The sequence below is a fragment of the Egretta garzetta genome, unplaced genomic scaffold, assembly GCF_000687185.1.
Source record: "Egretta garzetta isolate BGI_Z169 unplaced genomic scaffold, ASM68718v1 scaffold283, whole genome shotgun sequence".
Taxonomy (NCBI): domain Eukaryota; kingdom Metazoa; phylum Chordata; class Aves; order Pelecaniformes; family Ardeidae; genus Egretta; species Egretta garzetta.
Window position 1 is genome coordinate 131,078 of NW_009259043.1, and position 17,642 is coordinate 148,719.

Sequence of the window (17,642 nt, forward strand, 5' to 3'; positions counted from 1 at the left end):
GAGTGTTCCTGGGCTGGGGGAGAACTATTTCGCTTGTCCCTTGCAAACCTCAACTACCTGTGGTTAAGCATCTTCTACTTTTCAGGTTAGCATCTTCTGCTTTTCCACACATCAGGAATTCCCACAAATAGAATAAGAAGTTACCGGGAAGTCACAGTTATTTTAACATTACCTCCAACAGCAAATGAGCCCCAAATATCCGTTCATCAGGGGAAGCAGGACTGCCCTCTGAGCCGCTCAGTTACCTGTGCCACTGTGGACTCCTTCATTTGAAGCATCACAGTTGCAGCAGTGATTATTAGTTTCATGGCACTGTGACCAGAAATAATTCATTTCTCAGCAGTAACTAGGTCAGGCTGAAGGATTCTATACAGCTACGTAGTGCCAGACCTCAGCTATCACAGAGTGCTTATCTAGTGGAGGGTAAGCGATGTTTACACACCTCCAGCTTGCCAATGAAGAGTCCTTTCCCTTTTCCACTGTCCAGCCTTTAAAAGAAACTGATGTACCTACTTATATCTGTATTTCCCACCTGTCGCTAGCAAGGAAATGGATCTGATGAGCTGTGCTGTCTCTGTGAAGGCAGCCTGGCTGTTGTCCACTTCCTTGCAGCTTATCCAGAAGCTCCTGAGCCAGTCCATGGTGACCATACTTGGTAGACTTGGGTCTGAAGGGAGGTTTGCTCCAGCAGAGATGCCAGTGTTTGGCTTTAGATTACCTGCAGACATCTGAGAAGAATCTGGCAGCCAACATTATTGCGGATTTTCATAAAAAATTCTCTTGCAGAAGGCATAATTAGGTACCTAACAATGATGACCCGGATGGCACAGTTTAGCCAGGCGGCCTGTATCTTACTTTAATTGCTTAAACTCATCCACACCCTGTCTTTGTTATGAATTCGCTTATGGCAAGGCATACACATTTTAAATTTGCTGTCTGGTAATGATGGAAGGTGAACCCCATTTGCATCACAGCAGAAAGTAAAATACAATTTCCTTTGGGTAATAGGAGCTTAGGAGGCTTTTGGATGGAAATATGGGTAGGACCTGATCGGGACTCTGTGGCGTGGCGTGATTTATGCTCAAAGCAACACAGGACCATGTCGTTCCAGAAGGAGATAACAGCTCCCCAGTTCCCACTGTTTCCAAGGAAGCACCATGTGGGTGGAAACACATCCTTTGGTTTCCCAGCCCTTTCATTTGGGCAGCTGGGCTCGCCAGCACTGCAAACCTTTTTTTGTAACCTAAAAGTGTGCAGGCCCACCTGGGGTTCCAGAGGTGTGAGCCCCAGCTGTGCCTGTTTTGTGGCACGCCGCTTCCTCATGGGGGCTGAAGCGTGGCCATGGCCTCCCAGGGAGTACTCCCAATGTTCCCCGCTTCTTCAGCTGCCCAACTGGGGAATGGTGCGGAGCAAGGGTAGGCCACCTCTTCCTTTCTAAGGACTGCTACATCTTTTGAATAAAAATAGACCTGGTGGGCTGCACCGTCACTTCTTCCTCTCACGTTCTTCTCCCACCCTGTCACGTTCATGAGTAGTAAAGTGAACTGTGTGACATGAGCCCAGCGGTCCCTGTCCTGGAGGTGACCGAATGGGATTCTCTGTTCCCCTCCCCCCTCTGGGGACAGCTAGCAGCAGGGAAGGCTGCTCCCCTGCAGGGGACCTGGCTGCCTGCGGGAGGAAGCTCTTGCTTCCAGCAACAAGAGGGGCAGACACTTTTCCTTGAGTGTTAACTCCAGTCTGGCCTTGGGCTTTTAAGGCAACCAAGTACACACATGTGCCCCTTACAAAGACAGAGTTAAGACACTGTCTTAATGCATATGCAGATGCAAAGTGCCCAGCCACACACTCCTACACAGTTCGGTTTTCTTCCTGGGCGTCTTTTTCACACTGACAATTTTTCTGCAAATAGCGGCAATCCCAATGTAACTTGGAGTACTGGTGTTGCTCAGAAGGTCTTTTAATTGCTCATCCTCTCCTGTATTCTCTCCTTCACGTTCTTCGTCCATTCTTGTCTGGTGCCTTTTGTACTGCACTTGCTGAAGGCAACGCACCGAGGCTGATCTTTTCCTGCTGGAGCTTGTTGTTTGTTGACTTCAGTAGCTGGGCAGGCAAAGACAACTCTGGTGTGAATCATTTTGCTCCTCCAATGTAGGAGTTGCCGTGAAGAATGATTAAGGGAGGGGATTAAAAAAAAAAAAAAGTGAGAGTGAGAGGGAGTGTGTGTGTGTGTGCCCAAATTAAGGTTGGGAAAGTGGGAGTGGTGTCAATGAGCAGGCAAGCAGAGTCTTCTGCTCGGCAAGGTTTCACCGCAAGTAGCTAGTTCTTCGTGCTGTACCCATTTCATTGATTCGTTTACCAGGATTATAGCCTTGCAAAGTAAGTACAGCTTTTTTTCTTCCTCTTCCTCCTTTTTCTTCCTGATACTTTAAAGAATGCCAAACTGATAGCTAACAAATCTCCATTGTGAAACATAATCGCGTGGAGGGAGCGGGAGAAGGAAATTCGTACAAAAAGGTATCATGTGGAATCGAAGGAGCAAGAAAGCCTTCCCAAACTACAACGTTTTGGTTTCATGCCCAAATTGCTGCATTTGCGTATCTTCCCCCTGAAAAGATTCGTTGGAAGCAGTGAATAGGATCTGGCAGGTGAGGCAGCAAGGGCGTTAGGAATTCTTAAAATATGGTGGCTTATTGCAAATGGCTTTCCCAATATCAGAAAAATCAGGTTGCATATGATGCCGTGAAAATGCTCCATGTGTCAAAGTAGGATTTAGGCTGTTTTGTAAGTCTCTGTTTTCTCCAGAGGTGTGTACACTCTGCTCTGTTTGCTTTGGGTTATTAATCAAGTGACTAATCCACACTTGTTTAAAGTGACAGGCGGGAACTTAGGTCCAATAATTACCAATTTATTTTCAGTGTGACCATTTCGTTTCAAGAATACAGTGGCTACAGAAGTACAACAAAGCATATTACAGTGGCTTGTTTCTCTCCTTCCTTCCTGGAGTGACTTTCCCTGCTGTGTTGCTGACAGTGCTTTTTTCCCCAGCCATGTGAGACACTCTGGTCCCATGCCAGTCTGATGTCTTGCGTTCCTCCAAGAAATGTCTGTTCAGAGGGAATTGTGTCCTTGTTGCACAGCTGGGTAGTCTGCTGGGTGCAGGGTTGTCATTTGTGTCAGAGTAAGAAGAAAAGGCTCACAGAACCCTTTTATTTCCTTTATATTTTGTGCTTGCCGAGTAAGAGTTGAAGTGGGGTCACGTTAAGTGCTTGAGCTAGTTTCAAATATTAACGCCTCACTCGTGAAACACGCGTGTGTGTTGTTTCATATCATTTATCCTCTCGGTGGAAGTTTGTTCGAACCGGAGGGACTACAGTGCTGGCACCCAGAGCTCCTGAGCTGGAAACCCAACACACGCCCCCAGCACTGGATGGCCAACGCTCTCCACCCTTTTCTGCCACAGGTGTCTTCTACTGGAAGGACTGCTTAACCGAGACAAGAATAAAATAAATACTTGTTCTGCTTTATCAGATTATCCCTACCGTATAGCTAACTTGATTTGTCAGACGTTTCCGCACAGACATTGCTATTCTCCTGATTATATTTTTAAAAGATAAGCTATATTTAGCTTTTGTCCTAGTAAGCAGATAGTAAACAAAGCCTCTCTGTTGGTTTTTTTTTGTTGTTGTGTTTTTGTTGTTGCATTCGGGAGTGACTAAGCAAAAAATGGTGTCTTACACCAATACACAAGTTTAAATCGTGTTTTTCTAAACTGGTTCAGTAGCCTTTCAGCTCCTTCTGTATCTGACGGTGTTTCTATAACGCTGTGGCAGAGTCACAGTTTTAAGCAAGGCTGGGTGGATTACAAGCCGCCTGTGCTTAGAAGATGCCCCAGTGCCGCAGGCCTCTCTGGAAATACTGCTGACACACTGCCTTCCCGGGAAAGGAGGGACTCAGCCAGAATCCATGCAGCAGGGCTTTTTAAAATTTCATTTTCAGTTTTTTGACTCCTCCCTGTTTGAGGGTTCCCTGTGATTACTGACTCAGGAGCTGCCTCTGATGTCTAAGACTGCTAATGGGCAGCTAATAGGCTTTCCTCTTGATGGGAGCCTCAGCCCTTCTCACTTGACTGGAACTGGCTTTAATGGACTCACAAGGCTTGGGATGCTCAAGGATTTAACGAGATTTAAGATTTTGTAATATTTAATACAGTAAATTCTTTTCAAAAATATGAATGCTATGAGTTCCTAAATACCATACATCATTAATAAATGGAGCGTAACAAACTGACTGACCAGGTGCAGTTGAAAAAGATGGTACAATAGAGCTTATTCTTTGCTGTCCAGCCCATCGTTCAAGTTTAAAAGTGAAACTGAGCTTTTTTCCCCAACAAAATGCCCTGAGCGGGCGTTATTTCAGTAGTAGCGCTAAAAGAAAGGAATGGTATGAATGGAGAGCTTTACCACTACCAGAAATAGTTTCACTCCGTGCAAAAGAAGCTTTGAGAGTAGCAGCAGTTACTGGATGAACAAAAGGTAAATAAAAGGTTCACCACAAGATACCTCCCATTTTCCTCACTGAAAAGGAACATCAAAACTTTGTAGAGAATGATCCAACATGAACAGCATCAGTTACCAGTAAGTTCAGAAAAGAATATGTTTTAAGCCATGATACAGCTTTTCACAAGGAAGAAGAGTTTCATTCAGTTTTGCAAAATTTCCTGGTTTATTTTCTTACTCTGAATCTCTTGCAACCCAAGGAAGTGAAACACAGGTAACACATACACATCTTAAAATCACCCTAGGTTTGCCAATACAACTGAAAATACTGATGTTAGAATGACAGCATAGCATTTGCAATATTAAGCCAGAAAAGAACAGAAGCATTTTTGAGCAATTATGATTGCATATAGATTTTTAGCCTGTATGGAAGATCCATAGGCCTAAATAGAATAACATCAGACCAGCCAGCACTAAAGAATGATATGCTACCCCACTGGCAAATAAGACTTTTTTTCAGGTGACCTCATTCTGCACTGTGAGATTCTTCATATTGTTTGTCTTCCTGAGGGTGGTAGATGTCAAATAACACTTTCTTCATTCCCTGGGTAATTTTCCACCAGCTTCTCAGTAAGAAATACCTGGGAGGTTGGTACTTGCCCCAGATCTTCAAATTTGAGCTGGGCAGGGGTGGGCAGAGAGAGAAAGAGAAGGAGACAAAGTAAATGTGCACATTGTGTGTTCACGTGTGGGTGGTTGAGTTAGTGGGGAAGATAAGATAGGTGGCCTATGCAAGGGAGTTTCTTTAAGACATGCACAGGCACAAAGGTGCGTGTCTGAGATGAGCAACTGCAGAGAGGCGTTTTAAAAGACGATTTTACATTTGCTCCTTTGCCCCCGTTTTCCAAGTTACTCCCTCATCAGCAGTCTCAGTCCTGCAAATTTGTTTTAACTGTCTTTCACCACCGTTCTGCCCAAAGCTCTCCTCCTTTAAGGTGTGCACTGAACCCATGGTTTCTGGCACGCTTGACTTTTCTGGTAATTAGTGGCTTTCACGCGTAAGAAATTGTGACTACGTCAATGAGGTAGATGGTTGCAGTGCTGGGCTGGCACTCAGTTCTCCCTTTGCTCCCATAAGATCTCTGAGACACGTTTCCTGAACCTCACTCTGACATCAGCTCGACGCCTGCTGACGCTGTAAAATGGGATTTCACAGGGATAAAATCTCTCTTTACCAAGCAGCTGCTGGGCACTGCCAGGCTACTGGAAGATGGACAAGTCTGGCCAGACCCATTCTGAATTCAGGGTTCTGGCAAAGCCTCTAGATGTTGCAAAGCATACTCCTCTGTATTTTTATGTGGGGATAACTTTCTTCAGTGATATATATTTAATGTTTCCCTTCTTCAAGACAAATTCCTTTTTTTTTTTTTTTTTTTTCCCCAGCAGGAAGGAATTTATTAGCAAACAGTCTGTTGCTAATACCAACAGTCAGAACATTTTGCAAGAGTGCAATGCTGGTCAGGTGTGCTTTTCAAATATGGATTTAAAAAGCCTTTGTTTTATGCCAGTATCTTTTTTTTTTTACTTAATTAGGTTGTGCAATGCATTTCAGTAACCTTTTATACAGCATCTTTTAGCCCCAGGCAAACTAGTTGCCAAATAAACCAGTTGCCTTACTGAATAGATCCACGAACATGTATAAGTTAATTAAAATGAAAATAAAGGCATTTATTTTGTAAAAAGCCTTCTGTAATCAAACAGGCCTTATGAGCAAATCCAAGTGTTTTCCCTACCATGTCACAGGCAAGTTATGCACCCGTTCTGTTTTTCCCATAAAAATGTATAAATACCACAGACTATTTGGAAGCCATTCACTACTGTCAAGTACCACGACTGCTCCACGGTGTCTCTGTACAATGGTGTCAGATCTTCAGCCAAGTTTGGGCAGGATGACACGTGCGCTCAAATAGGAGATGGTTCTCATTCAAAATGCCTTTCCAAACAGGGATGAAAGTGAACGGTCAAGAAAGGTGCCTTGCTGGAGACAGTTCCCTGCCTGTACGTGCCCCCTTCCCCTCTCTGTCTTCTCATACCCTTCTGCTCTCGCCTGGTGAGATCTTGCCCAGCTAGGATGCAAATGGTGGGAACTAGATAACTAAATATTTGAGATTGCAGCATTAAGTAGTCAGTTATTGGGGAGAAATCCCTGTCCTTAAGGTGTTTCACAAAAGATCAGCAAACTTCCTACCAATGTATGAAATAACTGAGTTTCCTTTTCATAATAGGATAAAATAGGACCCCAAAATCTTCAGTGTCAGAGCCTGAAATGCAAATATAGATAGATAGGTATGTGTCTGGGTAAGAACACACCTTTTAAAATTACCCCTCCACACCATATTTATTCCACTATTTTGCCACTTTTCCTGGAGAGAGAAAATCCTGGAGACACCTTTTAGGTTCTGTGTGAAATTTTGTGCCTTTTGAAGTATCTCCTGATATTTATCTTTTCCATTTCCCTTCTGTCTCTGTAAATAGCTTTGATGGAGCTGTTTAACATCAGTTTTAACAGATTGCCTTTTTTTTAGGGGTGCATGATATTGGGAGCAGAATAGTGTCAAATTCACTATGCCAAAGAGGTCGTCTTCTGTGTGTTTGCTGGCCTAAAGCCAGATTTGTGCTGTTGACCAAAATCCTGTGGTTCACCCTTGTTAGCTTGAATCTATAGAAGTGTGCTTATATCAAAGTGCAATTTCAGGTATGTGAAGGCAGTCTGGAAGATGGGAATACTCTCTGGCTTTCCCAGAGCTTTCCCAGACTGCAGCAGCCATCCCTTGGGCACCACCTTCCTATTCCTGACAGCACAGATCATCTAACAGCCCTGTGGCAACTGCAGTTATTAAGAATGGCAAGGAAAATATTTGCAGTTAAAATAGTGTAAGTGATGAGTGGGCACACAAAAGTATTTATTTAGGAAGCCTCCTTCAAGTTTCTAGGGTGATCCTAACCTACCGGACCAGGCAGCTTTCTGGAGACTTCTAGCAAGGCTAGGGAGAAAGGAGGATCATCCCTTAGAGGAAGGTAATGTACCAAACCTGAAGCTTTAATGAACAATTAGCCATGAAGCAAAAGGCAGGAAAGATTGTAAGACTATTAAAGGTCTGTCTGAGAGCCAGGAGAGCCCAGAGCATAGGCAAAGTACCTTATAAATTGGCACATTTTAAGAGTATCAATTAAAACCAGATTAAGTTCATAAGTGGTCCAATTTGACTCAATACTCATGGCTCACCCTTACCTACCCAGATTTCCCCAAGTGCTTGTGGTAATACTGGCTCTGTGTGACATGTGGCATTGCCAGCTGTCACTGGAAGATGATGGCGATTGCTGAACAGCTTGCATTCCCTTGGCCGGACATGGATGAGACCTTCCCTACTCCTCAGGAGCTGCCAGTGTGCTCTGAAGCTGAGTGTGCTTGCTCAGGCCCTCTCCTCCCCTCTCCCTGAAGGCTCAAGCTGCCCAGTCCCCAGACTGGTGTCCAGCCTCCTTCAGTGCTCTGACCCAGCCCCACCACAGCAGGAGCTAGAATTACACTCCGAGTCATCATTGCAGGGGGGTTGTGGAGGCTCCTTCTTTGGAGATATTCAAAACCCGCCTGGACGATGTCCTGTGAAACCTGCTGTAGGTGACCCTGCTTTAGCAGGAGGGTTGGACTAGATGATCTCCCGAGGTCCCTTCCAACCCCTGCCATTCTGTGATTCTGTGATTTTGTGATTCTGTGATCTCTCTTTTCTCTTTCAGGATGACCATGGATGCTCTGCAGCTAGCGAACACTGCCTTTGCAGTTGATATGTTCAAAAAATTATGCGAGAAGGACAAAACAACCAATATTATTTTTGCCCCACTGTGTACGTCAACGTCTCTGGCTCTGGCGTATAAAGCTACGAAAGGTGATACTGCAGACCAAATGAAACAGGTAAGCTGTCAGCATCCTGTTCTGTGGCTGCAAAATTATGTGGCTGTCGGAGGTGGCTTTCTTATTTATTCTTGTCAATGTTCTTCTGGACATCTGGTTCCCTTGTAAGCCAGGCTGCAAACCATCCATCTGAAATTGCTGAACGGTTCCACACTCCATGGCCCCACATGGCAAAAGAGGTTGAAAATCTCAGGTAAAGAAAAAGCTTTCTCCAGAGTGTACAAGGTGGAAGGGGACATGGCAGAGTCCTCTGCAGCGTTGATTGTGGCTGTGAGTCACAGTCGGGATCACTGCATTTGCTGGATAATTGTTCTCTCGTTATTCAAGAATGCCTAAGCTTTATAGCATCCGAAAGAATTTTGCCATCACCTGTCAGCAGCCAGCGTGCTTAGCAGCCCTGTCACTGACATTTCCCCTTTCTGCCGCAATACCGCTAAGAGGAGGTGGATGCAGTAGAAGAGGGCACAACTTCAACCGTGTTTCTCCTTACAAGCAGCTCACGGTGTTCGAGGGGTTTCCAAGCCCACGATGCAGCGTGGCAGCCGTGGTGCAGTCAGTGTATCGAGCTCACTCCGTGGTGCAGGGAGGCAGCCTCGCAGCCTCTTCTGCTGCCGCTGTGTAAGCAGAGATTTGCGTAGCTCCTTTTTACCCCAGTGAGGGTGCCCACGGTTTCTGCTGTTACCTAAAGGTGGATGAGAAGCAAATTCAGTATGCATTTATATGCTGATTATCACCTGGCTCTGAGGGACGTTCTACATATTTGAATGTATTTTCCCTCCTTTGGAAATCCATTCGCTGAAGGTACCCCCGAGCGCAGCCTCCTGTGCCTCCACTCATGCCACAGATTACAATGAGTCTTGTGCTATTCGCAGAGCTGCACAGCAGTATATCTGTGAGGATCTTCTAGGCATTGCAGATTTTTCCAAACAGCATTGGTTTTTTAAAAAAAAAAATTAAAATCTGCTCTAGATTTGAAAAAAGAAATTAAATGACACCCTGCAGCTTCCTCGCCATTTCAAAATTCAAGCACTGTCTTTCTAATGGGAGAGTTCAAAATATTATCCTGCCCTTAATTTTGTTTTCACTTCTGTCTGCAATTTGCTTTGAACCATGCCATCATAAGTTAATGTTACCCATCCACAAATGGAGCTCTGTTGCACAAGCGCGTTTATGTGTCGTATTTCTCAAGTGGTATATAAAAAGTGCTGACTACAGATACTAAGGAGAACTTGGTATGTTTTTAAATGTAATATGTCCTAGTTTCTGTACTATTCTAGCTTCTGCCTGCCCCCGAGTTCGTGCTTGGGTTTTAAAGACTAGATGCAAAAGGAGCCAGATTGGCAGTCTTACTCTGGAATACCAGTTAACAAATCTGTGCCAAAAGCTCTACCTAGAGACATTGCACTAGCGTAGCTCTCTCCCCAAACATAGTTTCCAGGCACAGAAGCTTTCTGCACTTAACGTGCTAAGAAATAAAACTGTTGGAGGAAAAGGAAGTAAGTTGAGAAAGTTGTTTCTGAGGAAATGACCGTAGAGTTTGGCTATGAGAGCTGTGCCAGTGCCGTGTCCTTGGGAACTTATTTCCTTCTGCTCCCACTGAGCAAGGAGAGGGGAGGACACGGAGGGGTGGCTAAGGTCAAGCAGTGATTTGCTGTGCCTGTGAAGATACGATGTGTTCAGGGAGAAAGAGCAGGAGAGAGGGACAAAGGGAAAAGAAGGTGGCTGGTGCCTGCTATGCCTCATGCGGGAACTGGAGATGGATGAGGAGGGCTGGGCATGCCTGTAATGAACCAGCTGCCACCAAAGACACTGTGGTAAGCAGGCATTAGAAGTTCAATTCATATTTACAGGGTTATTTTCAAAGGAAACCAGCAGTAACCTCTCACCTCTAATGCCTAAGCCCAGTGAGCTTTAGGTCACCCCAGCACTTCCTAGAACTGGACTTGTCATTCCCAGGAGCTGGGAGGTGGCCATGTGTGGGTCAGCAGCCCTACTGCTAGCTCATACGTTGTCTACGAAAACAGACATAGTTATCGGATCAATTTTTGCTGAAATATCATGTGATGTCATGTATCAGTCACAGCCATCAGAAAAACTTGATGATCTGTTATGCATTTTTAAAGGTGTAGCCCACTGCTAGAAAGGAGAGTAACTGGGAGCCTCATTTACCTGGCTTAAAAGCTCCAGGTCTTTGGTCAGGAATGTAAGTTTGGTGAAAACATGAAAACTCTGTACTACAGAGGTTTAATTGACTAAGCCACATCACCAGCGCGTGAACAGCTCTATTGATTTCTTTGGACTGCTCACAGGAAAGAAATGAGTTTGGTTAAAGTTCTGGTAGGATCAGGTTTTTAGATTTATGTGAAGATGTCAAATCAATAAATGATTTCTGAGTAACAACAGCAAGACTCCATGTTGTTAACTTAAATATGAAAAGCTACAGCTCTGGTCAGGAACTAGCATTGTTTTTTGCTAAGCTGTTAGGGATGTTTAGGTAATAATAATAATAGTAATAATAATAAAAACAAGGTTTAGTATTTTATTATGTTCATTTAACAGGTACTCCATTTACAAGATGTAAAAGATGTTTCTTTCGGGTTTCAAACAGTAACTTCAGATGTTTCCAAACTCGGCTCTTTCTTTGCACTGAAAATGGTCAAACGGCTCTTTGTAGACAAGTCTCTTAATCCTACCACAGTAAGTATTGCAGAAAAGCCCTGGTGCTATGAATTGCTTGGCCAGCATGTTGACGGGTTATGGTGTCAGGCTGCAATATTATTTAAAATAAATTCTCTCACTGTTGACTGTTACTTGACTAGACTCAGATGATGAACAACATAATATCCTTTGCTGCCATAAAAGTTTGTAGGAGGATGGATGAGTGTGCTGCTTCACCCCAAGCTAAGCAACTATTACAACACTTCTAATTCTTTCATTAATATGCTTTAGATCAGTAGCTCGGTAGGTTTTGAATGCAACATAACTTCTAGGCCACATCAAGGTCTTTGCATTGTAAGTCTGAGTGAAAGAGAGTTTTAAAAAAAGTTGGCAGTGCAAGTGTGTGTCCAGTTCTCACACCCAAGTAATTACAGCATAAGCTGTAGTTTTCTTAATCTTTCTGAGGAGGCAGAAGCCTGGCTGTTGAAACAACACAAGTGAGGAAGGTGGTGGTTGGTCTTGTAACTTATGTACCTTGCAAATAACTGAGAAAAATGTTGTGTTGTTTTTTTTTTTTTTTCCCCACAAAGTTACCTTTGAGTAGGGCCCCAGGTAAGGACATCAGCCTAAATGTGATGTTTCAGAAAACTCAAGATGCTTAAATGATGCTATAATCAGATTGCCTGCTCTTCAGCCTCTGCTACAGCAAAGGCCAATACCCATCCACAGCAATAAATGTCACCTCTGATGAGGACAGACATGGTGTGAGTACCCTGTGGCCTCCATCTCAGTCCTCTCTCTTACCCAGGCCTGGACTGAGTGTTGTTTTGTCCTTTCAAACTCTGGCAATGTGGTCACTTCTGCAATACCAAAGTTACTTCAGCTGCTGATATAACACCACTGGACTGAAGACAACCTTGGGAGCGATGTGCCGAATGTAGCTGTGCATCCTGGTTGCCACCTGCTGTTATTTAATAGCTCTCCATCATAATAAGCTTCCCAACGACCCTGTGGTGAAGCTCGGAGTGCTGATGTTGCAGGCTCTGTAAAAGAGCCACTGAGTGGATGGCGTTTAACCAAGGATGACTTTGGTACCTTGTGTCTTTCAGGACTTTGTCAACTCTACAAAGAGGCCTTTTCCATCTGAACTGGAATTAGTGGAGTTCAAAGAGAAAACCGAGGAAACCCGACAGAAGATCAACAAATCTCTTTCGGAGCTAACTGACGGTGAGTACAGCTTAACCTTGGGGATGTTGTTTGCCTCTTTGGAGAAAGAGATCTTTGTCCTCGTGACACCTCTTTACTCATGCTTCTAGAAGTAAATACATAGTGAAAGCAATGGGACTAGACCTATTATTTGGATTCATGAGGATTAGCAACGTCAGCCTGTTTTGAAATCACTAACTTCACTGCTGCAGAATTTCTGAAGGTGGAAGTGTGCGGCTGACCTTGCATTAGCCTTGGGGAAAGCTGCTCGCATTTGACTGCAGCAGGGCAGTTTGGGAGAACGACAGCTCCTGGCTGTGGAGCTTCACAAACATCTGGCATCAGTACTTCGAACCCAGAGCCTGGCTTCCTTTAAAAGTTTTATTGGAGGGTGGGAAGTACTTTCTGGACTCTGAATTTCAGGCTGCTAATTAACAGCTCAGCTTAGCTCAGCTTTGCCGGCAAGCGTGCCACAAGCAGATGTGTGTCTCTTTGCCTTCCCATGGAAATGGGGCACTTTCCTCGCCGTACCACTGAGCCACCAGCCGCTGGGTCAAGCCATGAGGGTCCCCAGGCAGAGCCTGCCCAGTCTGTGGGGGCAGAGGTCCGGCCCTGGCCCCATCCGAGCACTCAGCGCCCGTAACAGCGCCTGTTTGCAGCCTGTGCACAGGTAGCTCTGGGGTCGGTTGCTGCCTGTTGCCCTTGTGCCGTACAAATATGAAAACATGAGTCTGGTGCATGAGTCTGGTCCTTCCCAGACGGGCACAGGTGCCCATGTGGAAGCACCTTGTCCTGCCTGTGCAATTCGTGTGTGAAGGCAGGACTTGCCTCCCCAGGGCCCTGCATTCAGTGTCTTTTATGAACAGCTCTAAAACAGAGCAAGGGGGGGGGGCACACAACATTTCTGTATTTTTTTGACATCTGTAGCAGTATTTGGTTATGACCTATAATCAGTGCAGCATTTTTTTTTGTTTTTCCGGTTATTTTATTCTCATGTATCAGTCTAGAAATGAGTAGCTGCTAATCTGGAACTTCCCTTCAAGTCCTTGGTCTCCAAATGACCGATGCTTTTTTGCTTACACCTGTGAATTTCGCTGAAAATTCAGCACCTTCTTTAAGGTACTGAACAAAAGCGGTATACATATTTTTGATTCCATGCTATATAAGCCAAGAAAACACATAATTTGGAAGATCTGCCTTGATCCCAAATCCCATTTCAAACATTAAGCTTCAATTTTAAGTAAATGCTTATTTTTGGAATTTTCCATTAGCATTAAAATCTTTTACCTGTGAGGTGCAGGACACAGTTTTTTTTTAATTCAGTGAAATGTTTCCATATTCAGCTGAAGCAATTGATATACGGGTAATGTATTAACAACCATCTTAAACCTGTTCACAGGCAAAATGGAGAATATTTTGAATGAGGATAGTGTAAGCGACCAGACTCAGATCCTCCTCGTTAATGCAGCTTATTTTGCCACAAACTGGATGAAGAAGTTCCCAGAGGCAGAGATCAAAGAATGTCCTTTTAAAGTCAACAAGGTATGTTCTGAAGAAAAAAAAGAGAGTACTGCTTCCACTCAAGAAAATGCAAACCTTGAGCTAAGGAAATCCCAACAAGAGAAAATGAGAAATGTTTGTCGTTACCATGGCATTCTTAGGCTCTACCTAAACCTATATGCTGTTGCAAGGGTCCCTAAACCAGCTTGCTTGTTGGGTTGTTTTAAAACTTTGCTGGTGCTTTCACACCCATCTTTCAAAGGCTCGCTGTGAAAACAGACTGTCCCGTTAGTATATTTAGACAACCAGAGCTGAGTACAAGTGATCAGAAGCAGCCATTGCCTACAGGGAGATGCACATTCTCATGGGTGGCTTCTTCCAAGAGACTGCAGCCCACACCAGAGGCTGCATCCCAAAACCAGCAGGGGTGAAGCACAAAACATCGCATTTCTTGTGGTTGCAGGCCTAGTGGGGTCTCTTTGAGTGTACCCCTCAGGTGCCTGGCCCTGTGCTCTCCTCTTCAGGGATGGCACCCCCTCCATCTCCCGCTTTCCAGCCAGGCTCAGGACTGCAACCCTCTGTGTATCAGCCCTGCTTAGCCACCGGGTCCAGGTGGGTGCAGCACTTGTGGTTGTTGCCTTCAGGACTCTGTGACCAGTGATGAATATTGTGATCAGACAGTCAGCTGTAGACCAAGACATAAAGCTGGGCAACGTTTGTGAGATAAAGAGATTATACTCCAAATATATATTTACATATATATATATATATATATAGGTGTGCGTGAGAAAAGTTGGAGTTTCAGGTTCACTGAAAATATTCATAAATTACCACATCAGCCAACAGTTTCAGCTAAAAGAGTTTTTAAAATTACACAATTGACACTAAAATCTTAGGTGAAATATCTCAAGGGTATTTTTTTAAAGTAACATTTTTCTACTGAATTTGAATTTCAGATGAGTTTCCAGGTAAACAGAAGTTTGTAAATCTCCCCTAGGAAATAGAGAGTTTTATTTTGTTTTGTTTCATTCATGAAAAGCAAATACACAGGGCTTTAGGTAAGCCTGAAATTTCTTCTTACTCTGTTTCAGCTCCTGAACCAAACAACCAATTATTCGTATGAACAGCTTGACCTTCACTGTTGAGATATGCTCAGTGCTTGACATTTACTGGCGTTACGATGCCCTGTTGACAGTATAGTTTGTAGCATGAAGGGCCACTTTTAAGGCACATCCCCAATGTGTTGCTATTGTATTAAGTGAAATTCTGTTCCACTTTTATTTGGAAAGCTGCCTACTGTAAAAAGCCAACAGGGTGTCTTACAGCTGGTTTCATTATGAAAGCCAACAAATTCTCTGATGGTAGCTCAATGTACCACTTCCGTGCAAGTTCACAAGCTTTCCTCTCTCACCATTTTATTTGTGAATTAAAAGGAATGCTGGATTGTTTCCTCCCTGTTTTGCAGGCTGAAACTAAACCAGTGCAAATGATGAATCTGGAGGCTACTTTTTGCCTGGGCTACGTAAAAGAATTAAACGTTGCCATCCTTGAGCTTCCATGCCTTAACAAACATATAAGCATGCTCATTCTGCTGCCCAAAGAGATTGAAGATGAGACCACTGGCTTGGAGCAGGTGAGAGAAAAAAAAAGAGTTGGTATGACGCTTCCCTTGGAAACAGCCTGCTTATAATGCCGTGTGCTTATGGAAGGCTTTTATTATTTACATGCTATATAGAAGGAAACAAAAAGTAAGTTTCCTGTGAATTTACCTTCTCATTCTATTTCTCTGTTCCTCCTCTCATATTTGTCACATGATAGTTTCCACATGGCCAAGTGTGAGCTTATGAACAAGACTGTTTTAGATAGGGTGTGCACAGAAGACAGCGTAAAGTGCAGAAGGTGCTTATGATGCACTTTAGGAATGTGCACCAATTTGAAAATCTGGACCCCCAAAATAATTTTCATCTTAAGATTTTTGTTCTTGCTATAGTAAAGTGCTTAAAGTCATGCTCAGCCTGTACTCATAGCGCTGACATAATTTACTCTGGTGTCCTCATTTTTTTCAGTTGACATGTAATGGTGATTTATTTTACAAAGGTCTTACACTTCTCTAAGTTTTAGTTTTGAGCAGAGGTCCCTGAAAATGAGCCATTTTTTATTACAATTACATGTAAATTTGAAAACAAATAAGGTATTGCCTAAAGAACAACTATTTCTTATGTTATTTCTCTATGAAATTTTTAGAACATATTTTCACCCCTCTTCAAAGTTTAAGGATTAAGAGGCAGATGATCATGCAGGTCTCCTTTGTAATTTGCTGCAACTGGCCATACATTTCAAAGGCAGGAGGAATCTGCCTTTGCAGCTGTAAGGTACTTTTATGTGTAGGAGTAAATGACAGCACACACATATCTTAAAATGCGAGTGAGGCCTTTCCTGATAGCAATTTGTTGTGGCCCCAAATTCTGCCTCCTGACTTCCCAGTTTTTAAAAATTTGCCCGAACAGCTGCATGTTTGATTGAGATCAGGGTCTGGATTTGGAGTCTTTTTTCATCCCAAATACTAGCAATTTCATTGCTCTGTGGGGTCAGGAATCAAGACTTTCGGATCTGCCAGTTGGCTGGGTGTGACCTGGGTAGGGACTGTCTTTCTCAGGTTCCTTCATCTGGTTGTTGAGGTGTTGCCCATCAAAAGCTTGTAAGGGGCAAACAGTCAGAGCATGCACGTACAGTGTAGTTGCTCCAGAGGCCTGTCCTATGGATTAAATCATACTTGCATCAATATAACCGAGAGTATGTTAACCCTGAATGCTACAGGTGTGATTTTAAAAGCCAGGTTGCCTTTTGGACTTTATTTTTCTGGGGCTTGATAGGAGTGGGAAGTTCAGGAATGGTCCTTTTTTTTTTCCCCCCCTCTCTTTCCTTGGATGGGTCATTGATTTCCTTTGTTCCTTTCAGCTGGAAAAAGCGCTCACCACCGAAACATTATTACAGTGGACCAATCCCAGCATGATGGCCAACACCAAAGTGAATGTGTTTCTTCCAAAATTTAGCTTGGAAGGAGATTATGACCTGAAGCCACTTCTGGAAAGCCTGGGAATGACAAATGTCTTCAATGAGAGCACATCAGATTTCTCTGAGATGTGTGAGACAAAAGGTGTGGTTTTGTCAAAGATCATCCATAAAGTCTCTTTGGAAGTAAACGAACAAGGTGGCGAGTCCCGAGAGGTACCAGGATATCGGATCCTGCAACACAAAGATGAATTTAAAGCTGACCATCCATTTATCTTTTTGTTTAGGCACAACAAAACTCGCAACGTGATTCTTTCAGGCCGATTCTGTTCCCCTTAAAGCAGGGTGTATTCATTATGAAAAAGCACAATTACATTTATGGTGGTGCATGTTCCTGTAAAGCTTGGCATCCTGACTATCACCTTTGAAAGGAAATCTAAGAGGTTCATATATCAGCTGGGTAATACAGTGTACTCTACATATGCAGCAGAGCTAGTTTATCTCCTTACGTTTCATCCCCTTAAACTGAAGGATTCCCACTGTGAAGAACATATCGTATTTTACTGAGAAGTACCCCAGCCTCAGCAACAAGTGTATTTTGTTCCTCTGTGACATCTTTTTCCCAAAACGAAGTGAACTGAGAGCCTGTTTTAGATAGACCAGGAGTTGGAAAGGGCTTTGGGAGGAAGGGCTGTGTTCCTGCTCCCTAGCCAAACCACTCTCCCTCATGACCCACGCTCTGTGGATTCCTACTGCCTAGATAGGGAAAATGTGGACATGTGGTGTGATAGCCCTCCCCT

General features: G+C 43.7%; 1 protein-coding gene across 1 annotated transcript; it reads left to right on the plus strand.

The window, feature by feature from the left end:
- The first annotated feature begins 8,292 nt into the window (after window positions 1-8,292).
- Window positions 8,293-17,181, plus strand: SERPINB5 (serpin family B member 5). The gene is made up of 6 exons (XM_035890572.1): window positions 8,293-8,466; window positions 11,026-11,163; window positions 12,234-12,351; window positions 13,730-13,872; window positions 15,296-15,463; window positions 16,789-17,181. Exons 1-6 carry the CDS (start codon window positions 8,293-8,295, stop codon window positions 17,179-17,181), a joined length of 1,134 nt encoding a protein of 377 aa, XP_035746465.1.
- The last annotated feature ends 461 nt before the right edge of the window (window positions 17,182-17,642 follow it).